The sequence below is a fragment of the Myxocyprinus asiaticus genome, chromosome 7 (genome assembly GCF_019703515.2).
Source record: "Myxocyprinus asiaticus isolate MX2 ecotype Aquarium Trade chromosome 7, UBuf_Myxa_2, whole genome shotgun sequence".
NCBI classification, from domain to species: Eukaryota; Metazoa; Chordata; class Actinopteri; order Cypriniformes; family Catostomidae; genus Myxocyprinus; species Myxocyprinus asiaticus.
This window is the reverse complement of record NC_059350.1, coordinates 3734933-3752319: the sequence shown is the minus strand read 5'-3', so window position 1 is coordinate 3752319 and position 17387 is coordinate 3734933. Positions and strand designations below refer to the sequence as shown.

At 40.3% G+C, this 17387-nt stretch overlaps 1 protein-coding gene across 1 annotated transcript in view; it reads right to left on the bottom strand.

The window, feature by feature from the left end:
* LOC127444240 (ubiquitin carboxyl-terminal hydrolase 34-like) overlaps positions 1-17387 on the bottom strand; it is a 69154-nt gene that overhangs the window by 9490 nt on the left and 42277 nt on the right. The window contains exons 27-62 of the mRNA XM_051703510.1: positions 17206-17306; positions 16878-17087; positions 16659-16784; positions 16448-16570; positions 16184-16267; positions 14894-14980; positions 14386-14586; positions 14216-14298; positions 13836-13876; positions 13148-13272; positions 12908-13060; positions 12274-12434; positions 10174-10478; positions 9900-10063; positions 8977-9042; positions 8748-8894; positions 8098-8154; positions 7063-7140; positions 6663-6757; positions 6403-6575; positions 6149-6299; positions 5908-5986; positions 5741-5794; positions 5565-5660; positions 5412-5476; positions 4591-4666; positions 4365-4412; positions 4081-4146; positions 3898-3978; positions 3735-3820; positions 3403-3571; positions 3181-3255; positions 2945-3093; positions 2486-2639; positions 2301-2345; positions 2119-2223 (exon numbers count right to left, since the gene is read on the bottom strand). Of these exons, the coding sequence (XP_051559470.1) occupies positions 2119-2223; positions 2301-2345; positions 2486-2639; positions 2945-3093; positions 3181-3255; positions 3403-3571; positions 3735-3820; positions 3898-3978; positions 4081-4146; positions 4365-4412; positions 4591-4666; positions 5412-5476; positions 5565-5660; positions 5741-5794; positions 5908-5986; positions 6149-6299; positions 6403-6575; positions 6663-6757; positions 7063-7140; positions 8098-8154; positions 8748-8894; positions 8977-9042; positions 9900-10063; positions 10174-10478; positions 12274-12434; positions 12908-13060; positions 13148-13272; positions 13836-13876; positions 14216-14298; positions 14386-14586; positions 14894-14980; positions 16184-16267; positions 16448-16570; positions 16659-16784; positions 16878-17087; positions 17206-17306 (4079 nt within the window). The remainder of the gene's footprint in view (positions 1-2118; positions 2224-2300; positions 2346-2485; positions 2640-2944; positions 3094-3180; positions 3256-3402; positions 3572-3734; positions 3821-3897; positions 3979-4080; positions 4147-4364; positions 4413-4590; positions 4667-5411; positions 5477-5564; positions 5661-5740; positions 5795-5907; positions 5987-6148; positions 6300-6402; positions 6576-6662; positions 6758-7062; positions 7141-8097; positions 8155-8747; positions 8895-8976; positions 9043-9899; positions 10064-10173; positions 10479-12273; positions 12435-12907; positions 13061-13147; positions 13273-13835; positions 13877-14215; positions 14299-14385; positions 14587-14893; positions 14981-16183; positions 16268-16447; positions 16571-16658; positions 16785-16877; positions 17088-17205; positions 17307-17387) is intronic.

The window sequence follows — 17387 nt, the reverse complement described above, 5'->3', positions numbered from 1 at the left end:
AATATTTATGTAATGTGGGGATATCTCATATTATATAATATACCTGGTGTTTTGTCTTAATGTACATATTTAATATGTATATTACTGTGCCTGTTATATTTTCCTGGTATTACAAATAGCAGGGAGGTTCGGCAATTAGTTTGGCCTAAGCTCGTAGTAAAATACCACATAAAAAGAATCTTTACATGCAATAATTTAATAGGAGTGCAGACAAACAAATTGCCAAACCTCACTGCTTTTTTACTACAAGGATAAGATAATACACACAGTTTTCCTGTAAAGGTGCTCTTTTTATCACCATGCACAAGAAACCCTGAATTCAATACAAATATGCAATAATTAAATAAAGACCATGAGGCTGTGACTTCTACATTATTTTTAATGTTATGCATAATATCTGTACCTACTGTACAGGGGTGAAATTGTTTTTCATGTTATTTGCTCCGGACTCGGTGTGAATGGACCTTTCGTCGGCAGTTCACCTTGGAAATTCGTCACAAATTTGGTGCAAGCAATCCTTTATGTTAAAAAAAAATAATAATAATCTCAGGGGCCTGGGTAGCTCAGTGAGTATTGACGCTAACTACCACCCCTGGAATTGCGAGTTTGAATCCAGGGTGTGCAGAGTGACTCCACCCAGGTCTCCTAAGCCAGGGGTTTTCAAACTGGGGTCCGCAAGAGGGTCCATAAAAAATTTACAAATTACTTTGGCGGGGGCCTGGGTAACTCAGTGGTAAAGACGCTGGCTACCACCCCTGGAGTTTGCTAGTTCGAAACCCAGGGCGTGATGAGTGACTCCAGCCAGGTCTCCTAAGAAACCAAATTGGCCCGGTTGCTAGGGAGGGTAGAGTCACATGGGGTAAACTCCTCGTGGTCGCTATAATGTGGTTTGTTCTCGGTGGGGCGCATGGTGAGTTGAGCGTGGTTGCTGCAGTGGATGGCGTGAAGCCTCCACAAGCGCTATGTCTCCGTGGCAACACGCTCAACAAGCCACATGATAAGATGCGCAGGTTGATGGTCTCAGACGTGGAGGCAACTGGGATTCATCCTCCGCCACCCGGATTGAGGCGAATCACTACGCGACCACGAGGACTTAAAAGCACACTGGGAATTGGGAGAAATATATATTTAGAATATATATATATTTTGGCTTCAGTACAATATAAAAGCCAATTATTTAATTTTACAAACCAAAAATCTTCATAATACCATGTTTACTAGTTTTATCACACAGGAAATCATCAAATTTGGGGGTCCTTGGAACAAAAAAGTTTGAAAACCCCTGTCCTAAGCAACAAAATTGGCCCGGTTGCTAAGGAGGGTAGAGCCACATGGGGTAACCTCCTCATGATCGCGATTAGTGGTTCTCGCTCCCAATTGGGCGTGTGGTAAATTGTGCGTGGCTTGCGGAGAGTAGCATGAGCATCCACATGCTGTGAGTCTCCGTGGTGTCATGCACAATGAGTCACGTGATAAGATGCACGACTTGACGGTCTCAGAAGCGGAGGCAACTGAGACTTGTCCTCCGACAACCGGATTGAGGTGAGTAACCGCGCCACCACGAGGACCTACTAAGTAGTGGGGAATTGGGCATTCCAAATTGGGAGAAAAAAAATAAAATAGTGATCGTATGACTTTAGAAGACTTGGAGTATAATAAATATATGGTGCATGTTTACATAAATGCTCTTGCATCGATTATGCTTAATAAGCTGACAACTACAGTATGTGGTTATGTAAAAGTATTAAACAGCTTTTCTATATTGGGGTAAGGCCTTAAATGGCTTAAGAATAAACCTTGCTTGGTCAGAATTTTTAAAAAAGCTGATTTTTGGGAGTTATCAGTGTGTGGATGTAAACGGACACGCATGGACTACTTTTATGACACTTTTTTGGTGCTGTATTAATGTATGTCTAATGCCATTATATGGAATTCAGCCATTAAACTGCATTAGAAAGTCATACAGGATTGGAATGACATGAGGTTAAATAAATGGCAGAATGCTCATTTTTGGGTGAACACTCTCTTTAATAAGAGAGCCTAAATAAAAACCGTGCTGCAGACGGAAGATATCTGAAACAATCATTTGAGTCTCAGATTGAATATGAGCTGATTTACCTCCCAGATCCTCTGCAGGATGTAGGAAGCAAATGAGGGCATTCCAGGAGGACCAGCAGCAAACTCCATCAGCATAGTCAACAACTTGAAAAACGGGTTCGCTGCCTGGGAGAGAGAGACACACACACACAATATAAGGTCATGTGTGTAACAGAGAGATCAAATAAATAAACAGTACTTACCTCTGGAGTGAGTTTAGCTATGGAAGTGAACAGCATAGACACAATCTACACAAACAAAAGAAAACAAAAATCACAAGGTGTTACATTACAGTTTAAAATGCATCCGTGTATGTCTGTGTGTAATAGAAGTTCAATACAATAGAAGTCTAAGGTATGTGCTCACTTAGACGTGCAAGTTAACTTACATGTTCTGCCAGGCGGTTGTTGTATCTACAGAGGCTGAAGATGAGGTTGCAGGTCTGTCTGATATTGATGCTGTCTCTGATGTGCTGGAACAGGAAGGGAAAGCCTTTTCCTCCAGTCAGTGCTGCCATATCACTCTGAGACAGAGTCAAGTGTCTGCAGATACACACAACGATACAAAAAAACATCCAGTTATTACCATTTAAGTCTCAGTCATAAAGACATACACATTAAAAAGGGAAAAAATGTAATTATACAACAATAGTACATGGGTTAATGACCTGACGCTCATATCAAAAATGCAATTCACACACAAAAATAAATAGTTTTACGCTAGTTATTTCAAAACATTTTACATTATCATCTCGCACAACCTTATATGCCAACGACCCACACTTGTGTGTGGAGGACTTCCTGTGGACTTCCTGTAATACAGTGTATACTTGAGCATGTGTATGCACCTCTCAGATCTGGACTGCTCTACCAGCAGAGCTATGAGCGCGATCATCTTCTCCAGAGCGGCAGGCCGGTACTTCTCTGCCAAAGACAGGATGTCTTCCTCTTCATCCTCCTCTCCCTCCTCCTCCTCTGATAACACCTCCACCTGAGGCTGAGAGACAGAGTGACAGTTTGATGTCACAATGTGAGATATTTGAGGGAAAGATCTAGAAAAGGTCTAGTCTGTAGAAACACTCACATTTTCAGGTCCCTTAGTGCCCATGTAGAAATGCACCATTATAGAAATGGCTTGAAGTGACAAGAGGAACTGACTCTGTATGGATAAGATGACCAAGAGAAGAAAAAACATTTGTGTATATATTCAACTACAGTAGAAAACACTGTGTATATACACACACACACACACACACACATGCCTACAATACAAAACAAGAGTGGTTATAAAATTGTTGATGTGTACCTCCTCTTCACCCATTTTGGCAAACTCATAAAGGAAGGCAAAGTATTCGGTCAGGTGTTTGCTGTGTGGCTTCACTCCATGTTCCATAATTGACAGCAGTGTTTTGACAAACCGCGTCACACAAGAGCGGCTGCCGATGTCCTCCACAGGCCCGTCCATGTCATCAGAGCTGTAGATCAAACACCAGAGGAACAACAACCATCAGAAACAAGCCACTTCAACAGAAAGTTCATTTCTGTACTGTATGAATGATGATCAGCTTTACATACTAACTGAACAAAATACTTGCAATTATTGTCTAACAAAATTCTTTACTCAAAAATACCACACACCCGTCCTCCATGCCAGGCTGCAGGTACAGGTGAGCGTGGACTGGTCTGAGCCTCTGGATCACATGAATACACAATCTCTGGAACATCTAAAACAACACGGCAGCACGTCAGACAACACACTTCATGATGCGTATTTGTGTGCACGTGCATGTAAAACACTCACCTGCCGTACAATCTGATTAGGACACTTGATTAGAATCTGCATGGGCCACCAGTTATCATCTGCCATCTGATCCAAAAACCACTGCACACCCCATCACACACACACAAAGTTACATTTAAACACAGGCAAAACTTTTGTGAAAACACAGTACTGCAATGTTAAGTGTTTGAGCCTGTGTGTTACCTCGCAAGCGGATTGACTGTTGTTGAATTGTTTGGTCAGCAGCTCGATCCACTGCAGCATGGTGGGCTTAGAGAAATATGATAAAAGATTTACTAACAAGAACACATACTCTGGCCCATCAAGTCAGATACAAACGTATCAACAACGAGACCCCCCGTAAAATATTAATGATTTAAAATGAACTGCAACTAAACAACCAAAGAAGGTTAAAACTACACAACTCAAGTAAACACATCTTGATCTTTTTTGAGTGGCACCTGTGAAAGACAAAAACATTGTCTCACCTTTTCTTTGGAGTGAATGAAAGTCTCTAAAACAAATGATGTGCTGAGCTGTAAGAGAAAGAGAGCAAGGAGAATTACTCTGATCATCTGAACCAAAGTCTTTCCACAGGACAATAACTCTAAATGTTTTCCTCAAAGAACCTGTAAACCCTTTTCAGTTGATATTTCATCAGTTGACAGATCAGTAGTGTTGCTCAGATAGTGCTGTTCACGTCAACAGACTCACCTTAGCCGTCATAAGAGACACTGATTTAGGATCAGGTAAAGTGCTGGGAATACTACTGCACAGCTGCCACATGAAACTAGAGAAACAAAACAAACAAAACAAAACACAAACAAAATACAAACACAAACAAATAAAACAACAACAAATAAAAAAGCAAAAAAAAAAAAAAACAATCACAAAAAACAAACAAAAAGCAAAACACAAAAATGCAAAGCAAAAACTCAACACAAACAAAACAAAAACAAGGTAAAATCACAACACAAACAAAAGAAAAAACAAATCAAACACAACAAAGAGAAAAAGCAAAACAATAAAATGCAAAACGAAACAACATTAAAAAAAGACAAAAAAATAATCACAAAACAAAAAAACAAACAAAAATCAACAAAAAATAAAGAACACAAAAACAGCAAACAAAAACAAAGCAAAACGCAAAGCAAAAACAAACAAAAACACAAAGAACAAACAAAAACCAGAACACAAACAAAATAAAAAAATAAAAAAGCACAAAGAAAACAAAATAATGAACACAAAAAACAGCAAATAAAAACAAAACAAAAAAAAAGCAAAAAATGCAAACAAAAACACAAAAAACATGAAACAAAGCAAAAACCAGAACAAAACAAAATAAAAAGCACAACAACAAAGAAAACACAAAATAAAGAACAAAACAAAACAACGCAGAACATAAAACAAAACACAGTAGAAATACAAGAAAGAGACAAAAGAAAATTAGTTGTCAAAGACTTCTAAATCCTCATACATTCAACAACAGTATCAAAGTTCAAAGTCTGGGAAATGGTTCTAGATTATTCTCTCACCCAAAATATGTGTGTTCAAAGATGTTCTTGTCCTGGAGAAACTGCATGTTGTCATGCCAGATCCACTATGAGAGAGAGACAAAGAGATACCATCTGTTAAATGCTCAGAAAAACAACTGTGAAGTTTGAAGGTGAAATAGAGTTGAGGTTTACCTCCAGAAGGTCCGGAGAAATGTCAAAGTTAAAGTCTTTGCCATTTTCCTCCTCCACTTCCACTCTCTTGTAGAACAGCATGTATGCACTGTGCGTCTGAGAGAGAGAGAATCACGTGTTAGTCTGTTTTGAGAGTATTTTAAGTAGAAAAATAGTTGTACAAATATATCACCAACCTTCTCAAAGGAGAAATCCATGAACTTGTCTGTGACAGAATCATACGTTTTTGTCTGAAACCACACACAAGTGCACATTTCTCAATTTCAACATTTTCAACAACAAAACTGAAACTACGTGGGATGACTTGATCTGATAAGAAAAGTGTATCTATGAAAATACATACCGTCATCTCTCCACCGAAACACTCGGAGGCCAGCTGAGCCGAATCAAACGGCTTCACCTCTGCATCGTTAAACAAGTACCTGCACACAGGAAATTACATCAGCACTTTAAAATGACAACAAATGCATCTAAAAGTCAGTTTTCAATACCAAAACCTGTGGTACAATGATTCAGTAGCTGTAAATGCATACAACAATCCTTTATTTGTTCATTCTTCTTCAAAAATGAGTGTTAATATTCACCATTTGTTATTTCGGTAAGCGTGTGGGTTAACTATGTCCCTGATGAAGCTGTAATAATGCCCGCCATCCGCTGTGCCCGTGTGCACCGTCACACCGATGAGGTCATACTCGTAACTTTCCGCCGCCTTCGCATCACTGTCGTCACGGAAACCTGCCAATGTGGTCACGATTAGTTGACTGGAGTAGACAAACTGTATTTTCGATTTCAATTCTTTTCATTTTTGAGGTCGTATTCTCGAAGAATCCCGTTCTACCTTCCTTCCTGTCTCCCTTGGCCATCAGGAAGTCCTCCGTGTATGGCGTCATGTCGAGTCTCAGTGGGAAAGAAAAGTGAGTGTTCACTTTCTCCTTCATCATCGTCACCATGTTGAACGTGTAACGCATGGTGTTAAAACTCAAGATCCGTGGAAGCTTTTTAAAACACGCCCTGACAGAGACAAAGAATGAAATATTTGCTTCTCTGTCACATAAGGGAAATATTTCAGTTTTCAGACTCATAAAAAGTGAATTGTACCGTTTTTCAGCGCGTACTTTCTTCCCACACTGAGAGCATGTGTACATGTTATCACCCTCTAGTGTGTCTTTAATAGTGACCTCATCCAGAGACTCCTGAAAGACAGAGAAAGGAGGAGACAATGAGAGTGGTAATGTCTTACATTTATGTCTGATCCTCACACAAAGCTTTCGTTTGGTTTCAGAAGACTTGGAATATAGGGCTTGAGTCATATGAACTAATTTGATGGTGCTGTTTTGTCCTTTTTGGAGCTTGACAGCCCCTGGTCACTTCGACTGAATGTAAAAGAGCAGCCTGGACGTTCACATTTAGTGTTCCACAGAAGTCAGTCAGTCATATGGGTTTGGAGCAACATAAGGGAGAGAGAAAAAAAAAAAGACGATTTTCATTTTTGACTCACATAGATGTTCTTCATATCTGCCACCTGACACCTCACTGTGTAGAACTCCTCAGCTGTCTGACTCACATGATCACAGTCCTACACATACACACACAGAGAGATAGAAAACATGCAGAATCAACTAAGTACATCTACAGTATATTCATTAGATCAAACATCCACACATACTACCATTTTTACCAATGAAATTGCTCATTCGTGAGCCTATATTTGGCTTTTTGACACTTCTGTATTTCAGAGACAGGAAGTTATTGGAGGAGAAAAGGGTAATGAGATGCAGGCCGGACTCAAACCTACATCTCCTGCATGAGCACCAAAGCTGAACGTTTCTACAGCACATGCGCTAACTGCTAGGACTCTTTCAGAAAAGACAGACACACAATCATACAGTTGAGTGCATAGGTTTGCTTCACCTTCGCAGAATCCGCTAGATGTTTATTTAAAAAAAGAGATTCCACAAAACAAAAAAATTACCTGATCCTGTTCAAAAGTTTACACCCCCTTTGTTCTTAATATGGTGTGTTGATTCCTTGATGATCAATGACTGGTTTTATCTTTTGTGATAGTTGTGTGTAAGTCCCTGTGTTGTCCTGAGCAGTGAAGCTGCCCACAGTTCTTAAGAAAACTTTTCCATGTTACTGCACGTTATTTGATTTTTCTTCTGCACAAATTAGTTCTTCCCGACAGCAGCTATATGATGTTGACATCCAGTTTTGACACTTAGGACAGTTCAACAGTTAGGAATCATACAAAACTGTTACAAAAGGTAAAAACGTGAATGCTGAACGAGGCAAAACTCTATATTAAGAACGAAGGGGGTGTAAACTTTTCAAAAGGACCATTTGTGTAAATTGTTTTAATTTTGTTGGATATATTTAACCATCTGTTATGTAGCTTCTGAAGGGCAGTGTTAAATAAATATGATCTTTCATCTCTTATATAACTTCAGAAAGCAGTGTGTAAACTTATGAGACAAAAGGGGGATGCAAACTTATGCACTCAGTTGCTTCAGGGTTGAATAAATCATTGTCTTACCAGTGAAACAACGTTGTTTGTGATGACGCCTCCAAAAAGTGTTTTCACTGTGTTTTTCTTAAAACAAACACACAACCATTATTTAATACACAGAAGACAAACAGACATATAGATACAGACAGACAGAAAGATAGATGGATAGATAAACAGACAGACAGACAGACATCAGGCATGTGATCGGCAAAAAACTGGGCAAAAAACAACCCCCCTTTTTTATTGTTTATATACACAACTCATGTGGGTTCACATTTTTACATTCCGGATTAATCCAGAAGAATCACTGAGACTTACAGACAAACAGACAGACAGACAAAAAGATAGACAAACAGAAAGACAGACAGAAGGATAGACAGACATATAAATAGACAAAGATAGATAGACAGAAGGATAGACAGACAGACAGACAGACAAACAGATAGATATAGACAAAGACAGACAGACAGATACTGACAGAAAGACAGATAAATATATACAGACAGAAAGATAAACAGACAGACAGAAAGATACAGAGAGACAGACAGAAAGACATAGACAGAAAGATAGACAGACAGACAGGTAGATATAGACAGAAAGATAGACAGACAGACAGACAGGTAGATACAGACAGAAAGATACAGATAGATAGACTGACAGACAGACAGGTGTCTTACCAGGTCCTGCGACATCTCCTCTATTTTGGTGATGAGGTCAGTGAAGAACTCTGTCATGTCTTTCTGTTCTCCTGTATTCAGAGGCTGTTTGTCCATTGTGTAGGTCTTACAGAACGGCCGAGGGTTATACGCCTTCCTCTCACTCTCCTGCATATTGAAATAAAATATACATTTACATGTAGCACACTTTTATTACAAGAGACTTACAAATGAAAATAATGTCACATACCATGAGATAGGTGAACATCTTCTGCAGTTCCAGCAGTGTGGTCTTTTGCTTTATATCCTCAGAATACTGTAAACACACAAACACATACATACAAAAGAATCACTACATGGCACATATTCCAACACATCTACAAATATACACAACAGAATACACAATTCTTCCACTAAATAATCTAGTTCATTATCTTAACTTTAGGCTGTTTGCATAATGCTGGATCAACTTGGAATTCAACTGATGTGCGGAATGGGGGGCGTTCGCACTGAACAGTTATTGCGTAAAAAAAAAAGCTAAACGCAGCACAAGGAATTTAACAGAACGCAGGTGTCTTGAGACACGTTTAAAAAAAGTTGACGTCCTGACAGGGTGTTTAAAATACGCAATGCTCCTCCACAAGCTGATGTGCCGCAACAGTTAAAAAACGTCCGTCCAGCGCATGTTTACATAGAAAAACTACTGAAAAAACAGCCCAGACGGATGCAAGAAAGTATTCGTGTGAACGGCCTCTGTAGGTGTACAGTGGCATAAAAAAGTAAAATTGCTTAAAATATGAAAGAAATGTGTCATCTTTAACTTTAACAAGCCACGTGATAAGATGCGTGGGTTGACGGTCTCAGATGCGGAGTCAACTGAGATTCGTCCTCCGCCACCTGGATTGAGGCGAGTCACTACGCCACCACGAGGACTTAGAGCGCATTGGGAATTGGCCATTCCAAATTGGGGAGAAAAAGGGAGAAAAAAAATCAATCAGTAAATCAATTTTAAAAACTATCGGCTGAATAATCGGTTATCGGCCTTTCCTAACACCTTAGTTATCGTATTGGCAAAATACACTTTTGGTTGACCACTGTCTATTTTACAACAGCTTTGAACTTGGCTCATCCAATCAGATTAGGGTATCCTCTCTGCGTGTGTTTTGCACTCACTTTAGCAGTAAAGACAGCTTGTCTGGCCTCTGGAATCATATAGAGTTGTTGGATGGTGGAGGCCAGGTAACAGGTGGCACCTAGATTGGTCAGTCCAACAAACCGACACTCTGCTCTGACATCATCGTGGGGCCAGTAATCCCACTTATATGGTGCATGAGATGCTACAAAAAAAAACAGTGAGGAATACACAGAGAATTATGACATATTTGAGTTAATTACTAATTTTCCTGAACTTTATGTGATGATTGCAGAGTATGCATGTATTCCTCACCCTGCATATGCTGCGACATGACCCAGTTGTGCAGAAGTCTGTAGTTCTCCACCGAGCCCTTCACCACCTCCACCAGCAGGTCGTAGGCTGCGGCGCGCGCCGCAGGACTCTTGCATTTGGGCTGCTGGCGGTCCTTCAGGCTGGGCAGCAGGAACAGCAGATCATACGTGTCCCTCAGGAACTCCTGACCCTCCCGTGAGAACTTAAATGGAGGCTTGTGCTTCAGGACACTGGTGGCCAGACGCAGGAGACCCGTCAGACCGTCGTCCTCAACCGCACCATCCTGCTGGTCTAGAATCTCACGACTATGAGAGAAACACAACGATCGATTGGGAATAAATCAAATTTATAAAATATTTCATTCTGATTGGTAAACTGTGGCATTCTGAGATCAAATATTTTCAAATCGTGAAATCTGTAACAATAGTAGATGGGTAGATGTCTGACTGTATATGAGACATTTTGATGGTCACATGGTTTCTATTTCTGGTGCATTAGTGAAGTCTCATTGGTCGAAAACCCTAATCTACATAGCTGTATATTAACCCTCCTATGCTATCCGGTCATTTTTGACCGAAATAAATTTTCCTCATTTAATAAAAATGGTTTCCTATATCTGAGCAGTACAAGACTCTGTGACTTTTCCTCCATTTGCCATCTGAACATACATTGATTTGATAAGTACAAGTCCAAGTCGATAATTCCAAGTGGTCTTAAAAAAAAAAAAAAAAAAAGTGTGACCTTTGGTATTCCTGGCCAGAATTCAATGACCATTGAAAATGAATGGGAAAGACAAAAAAAAACAGAGCAAAAACATTTTTTTTTCTGTCAAATACAATCAATAAATCAGCCACGATGCAGAAAAAAACAGACAGAAATTACAGGGTGAGACTCTAAAACATCCTTAGTTCAAAACATACACACCCACTCACACACAAATACATTTACACACACATACAAACATGAATTGGTTAGACTATAACAGAGATTTTTTTTAAAATTAGTTAAAAAATAAAAAAATAATAATAATAAATAAATCAGTCACAATGCTAAAGACAACACTCAGAAATGAACAGGTGATACGATAACACACTCATAATGCAGAACAATGCTTATTCTGTGTTTTCCCTTTGTAACACCATGGTCAGGTTTGATTGCAAGCATAATGACATTAACTACAAATACTGACACTTCAAATAAATCTAAAATGCTAAACTTTGACAAATAATAGTTTGATAATGTCTAAATACATATCCAAATGCATATATTGTGATTTGTAATTTATGTCACATTCTCATATTTTCTTCATGTTTCAACTTATAGAAGTATATAGTGTATTCAGAAAGAATTCAGATCCCTTCATTTTTTTCACATTTTGTTATGTTGCAGCCTTTTGCTAAAATGCTTTAAATATTTTTTTCACATCAATCTACACTCCATAACGACAAAGCAGAAACCAGATTTTTGAAAAGAAAAAACGAAATTTCACACTGACTTAAGTATTCAGACCCTTTGCTATAACACTTGAAATTTAGCTCAGGTGCATCCCATTTCTCTGGATCATCTTTTGAGATGTTTCTACAGTTTGATCTGAGTCGACCTACGGCAAATTCAATTGATTGGACATGATTTGGAAAAGCATGCACCTGTCTATATAAGGTCTCAGAATGTACAATTTAGAAATGTACATGTAAATAAAATCAAAATAGCATAAAATCCCAAAAGAAATACATAATTTTGTTGTTATTACTAAAAAAAGGGTTAGACATCTGATCCTTCCGGTCAAAAATGACCGTGAATACCAAAGCGAGGTGATATTAATACCACAGGGGAGTTAAACATCAAATCTGTTCTGACTGGCAGTGATTTTAGTTGCTGTGGGAAAGACTTTCACTTTTAGTGTGGACATTTAATTTACTTGACAAGTTGCACCTGATAACAGTTAACAGTTATTTTCCATTAAAAGTGCTACTGTAATCAATTTAATAAGACTGTGTTTGTGGTAGAGCCTAAGAGGAGCCAGTTCTCTTTGCAAAATGAAGCTAATCCAGTTAAAGGTAATCGTGAAATCCTGCTGAATGAGTAAGATGTGTGTGTGACCTGCGAATGCAGTCGGCAAGGTGTCGGGCCAGCGCATCTAGATCCAGTAGGGTAGTCTGACTGGCGTCTTTCACGTGGATGTTGTCGATGAGTTTACAGAGTAGCCAGAAGTATTCCTTACAGCCTGTGCGGAACAGTGCCTCTTCTTCAAAATCCTCCACCTGACCCAGCAAAACACAAACATTTATATACTCATTAAACAAAAGGTTAGGACATAAATAATTTAGAGGCACTGTGCATCAATTATCAAATATTATCAAAATAAAATAACAAAAAAAATGAAGTTTAGCAGATTGTCAACATTTCCATTTCACCATCCTATTGTCTATGGGTCATTTTTGACACAGTACAGGTAAAGAATACTTTATAAATGATTAAACTTTTTTTTATATATATATATTTAAATTATGTAAAATAATTTTCAAAACGTATCCTTTTTCCCTATCATTATACACTTTTGGAACACACTAAAACAGATTTTGGTACTTTAGTGCCATTGTACACTAATAATAAATGTATGTATTTTCAATGGTTTTCAATACGGGTCAAAAATGACCCGAAGGATAAAAGGAGGGTGCAGTTTCTTAAGACAATAGGAGGGTAAAGAGTATAAGTACTGTATGTTTGTACTGACTCCGAGTGGTTTAAGCGCTTGTGCGTCTGGCAGGAACTTGAGAAGTGTTGATGCAGCAAGCAGCAGAAAGGATCTATTGATGGATTCTCCTCCCTCCAGTCCAGACAGAGAGAGCTTATAGAGACCACTGCATGCCTCCTGTCGCACCGCTGTCTACATGCAAAATCACAAAACAGCTCAGTGTTACAAAACCAGTGTCACCACCAATGAGAAACTGCAGTGCTCTCTTCTGTGTGTTACCTCAGGTATGAGCAGGGTGAGTTTCTTCAGCCAGTCATGCAGATGTTCACTATCAGCCAAACTGGACTTCACCAGAGAACAGCAGTGAGCCCAACTCACCAGCAACCACATGGAGTAATGAGTTACTGTAGAAACACACAGAGTAACATACTCATCATGTTGCTAACAGTGAACACAGAATAACATCAAGGCAAAGTAGATTTTTATTTTTACTGAGACAATGTAAGTGGTGCTTGCCCATGCAAAACCTATTGCCTCAGTGCAAGAGTGTTGTGGATGGTCGCCAAGGTGTTGCTATGTGGTTGCTAGATGGTCATTTAATTAAGAGCCCACCCCAAAGTTTCTATGACATTCTAGTCTCTAGATATGGCTCGGGTCCATCATTCAGTGCAAGTCTATGGGATTTTTTCACAAAAATATAAAGTCTAATCACAATGTAAAAGCACACCTCTACTCAGTGAGCCACCCAATTTGAAGTATCATTCATGTCCACAGGACAAACGATGTGGCAGTTACATGCCAAAATGTAATATTTGGGCTTAGGGGTTTGTTCAAATCCCTAACCATAAATCTGAGCAATAGATATAGTGATGCATGCCTAGAAAAAGTTGTAAATTTCTTCCTGACCGTCCGTGACAACCTGCATGCATGAAAACCTTCACAAACATTCAACCAATCATTTGCTTACCTTCATGTCTGGATCTGTGATCTGACTGGGCCTTCAGAACCCTGCAAAATAATCAGGCATAAGAAAGTATTTAAGAGGAGCTGTACTTGACTTGAAACAGCTGCCCAGAGGCATTACCAGTATGGCTTCCGTGTGCCCGGACATGCCTTAGAGGGACTTTGGTATCGATTTGTTTAGCTTAGCAACATGCCACTATCAAACTCTACTGAAATGAATTGTAAGTCAAGTCTACTGTGTGCTTCACATGGTGCCTATTTAGAGCATTCCAAGTCACTTATGAGGTCTAATTTGGGTTAGGATGCTGCCTTAGAAGGTAGTTGCCTTTGTATGCAGTAGACAGCAAAGTAGCTCACTAGGTTGTCCAACATAGTGTCTCTCACCTGTGTGCAAGATTGTCATAAGTGTAGGCCACATTGATGAGTCGCTGGATGAGATTGGTTCCTTGAACTAGACTCAGGAACACCTGACAGAGAACAAAGTCATCTTAAAATTAGCTGCAGCATACACAGACACGCACAGACTCTGGAAAAGTTTGTAAAAGTTTTCACACCTCAGTAAGGCGTGGTATATGAAGGCCCTTCCCATGGTCGCCAGTGGCTTTGCGGGACTTCCCTGGCCACGCCCTCTTCCTCTGTGTGTCTGTAAGACCAGACCAAGCGAACACATCATGATACGCCAAGTCCAGATCGGCCGGGTCCACCGCAAACTGACAAATCAGCTTCAACAGACACGCAAGACAGTCCAACAACCACTAAAGAGAGAGAGCAAGAAAATTGTGAGGCTTAATATGGCGGCCTACCAATCGAGTTTGTTTACTCTAGTCTAGAACACATTAGATGCACTCTAACTAGACTCACAGTTTTTAGCATGATTTGAGCTGAAGAAAAAAAAATTAAATGATACCATCGTTCATGCTGATTACAAATATGGTCTTTCCTTGAAATAAGGTCTTTTCCCATTCAAATAGACAGGTGTAGTACTTGTTTACCTATTACCTACATAGAAAATAAACAATACATCTTTATACCCCGACACTGGGTTTATCCAGAGACACTCACCACAGTCCAGGATTCCTGTTCTTTTGGCTCTAAAATAGCAGAATTAAAAATGTCCAGCAGAAGCTGAAGACCTCCAGATGACACAAACTACAAAAGAAACACAGGATGAATTATTAATTCAGAAACAAGTTTTCAGGGGGCATGGGTAGCTCAGTGGTAAAAGACGCTAGCTATCACCCCTGGAGTTCGCTAGTTCGAATCCCAGGGTGTGCTGAGTGACTCCAGCTAGGTCTCCAAAGCAACCAAATTGGCCCAGTTGCTAGGGAGGGTAGAGTCACATGGGGTAACCTCCTCGTGGTCGCTATAATGTGGTTCGTTCTCGGTGGGGCGCATGGTGAGTTGAGCTTGGTTGCCGTGGTGGATGGCGTGAAGCCTCCACACGTGCTGCCTCCGTGGCAACGCGCTCAAGCCACGTGATAAGATGCGCGGGTTGACGGTCTCAGACGCGGAGGCAACTGGGATTCGTCCTCCGCCACCCGGACTGAGGCGAATCACTACACGACCACGAGGACTTAAAAGCACATTGGGAATTGGGCATTCCAAATTGGGAGAAAAAGGGGAAAAATCCACACAAAAAAAAAAGAAACAAGTTTTCAGCACAATCACACATCACTGACAATGATGCAATTTGTGACAACAGAAATGTTTCTTTTGGGAAACACAAATCACATCCTGCTCTAGTCTCTCACGGTGTGCCTCAAGGCTCAGTACTTGACCCTCTTCTTTTCTCTCATTTACAAGCCTCCCTTTAAGATTATTCAGCAGTATAGTCTTATACTCAATAGCTATGCTAAGGATATGAAAATGCACGCCTATATCAGTTCCTGGGACAGGACAGCATTACTCCCCCAACTAGTATCCACGACTTCAAAGAGGGGATGGCCGCAAACTACCAGAAACTCAACCCTGACAAAACATAAGTCTAGTTAGAATACCCCAGTCTCTTGTTTCATCATAATCTAATCTGTGTTTAGATACTTATGGAGTTCTAGTAAAGTCAACATCCACTGTATGCAACCTGGGTGTGATTCTGACTTAATCACCTCATCAAAACATCTTTCTTCCAACTCTATAATACTGCCTGCCTCTGTCGCTCTCGGTTGCAAAAAATGACAAAACTGTCAATCATCTGTTAATTATATCATGGTTAGATTACTGTAACTCATTTCTATCTGGTCTTTACACTAAACTGCTGCAAAGACTACAATATTTTCACAACTCTACAGCCTTGAAGCCTAATTAGAAGGACACATAGGGAGGCATCTATAGGTGAGGAGGAAGTGATTGTACCTTGCAGCTCCAGGTGTTCTTGCTGTTCTCGATCTGTTCTTCACTGGAATCATCAGAGTCTGGATATAGATCACTGTAGCTGCCCTGAAACACACACACAACAGAGAATTCAGCTTCACAACTGAAGATAACATAAGAACCCTTACAGCAGTAATACTCAAAAGTCCGGCTTGTGGGACAAATCCGGCCCACCACAAGGTTATTTGAACATGATGTTCGAAGAGTGTGTTGGTCAGGTGAAAAGCAGCATGAGCTTGTCTGTACCGTAGATTCGCGGTGAATCCTGCGGTTTGGTTTGCCGAGGGCCTCTATGATTTCTAAAGCATACAGCAGCTTATGAGGACTCTTGATTCTCAACAGATCCTTCCAGCACAAACCGTCAGATCCCTAAAAAACACAACACATGTATGTCATGTGGAAAATACAAAGGCTCTAGGTCAATAAAGACCATGCTGGTGAGGGTCTTGTGACTGACCGTGTCATCAGAGATATTCTGGAAGGCCTGAAGCATGCTTGGACATGTAGGCAGCAGCATGAGCAGCTCCCAAACACGGCGAGACAGATTCTCTGCATGGAGGTGCAACTCCTCACAACGAACACTCTGCCGAAGAGTAAACACACACAAACACTGATCAGTATAGACCTGTGTATCCTATTTCGCTTCATCTAAGGTGTGGAGGCAGATGTTTGGTACCTCAGTGCTCTGCTGGGGTCTGTCGGGGCTGGGTGGTTTAAAGCAGGCCAACATCTCCAACAGGTCGAAAAGCGTGGTGAGGTGTGGCTCCTGCAGGAGCAGCAGCATGGGGATGTGCTCCTTCTGAGGTGGAGGTAAACATGACGCTGGTAGCTGAACTCCCTCGCCCTTCCTCTCCCTCCGCGGAGCGCCCAGAGACACAAACACCATCTGACGGGACATTAAAGATATGAAAATCTGAAAAGGTGTGTAAGGGTAACTAGGAGTGTTCTTATTGCTATATTTGTTAATCAGGTTAAGTGTATGTATGTGGATTTGTTCACGTTACCTGCATGTCTTTGAAGCCGAGCTCATGAAGAGTTTTCTCATCATAGTCAGTTGTCAACTCGTGTCCCGATGAGATCATACGCACTGGACCCATCAGACCACCTGTACAATGCCAATGAAACACATAGTCACAATGAACCAGCACTGGTATATTTAATAACACCTGAAGAGTATGAAAACAGC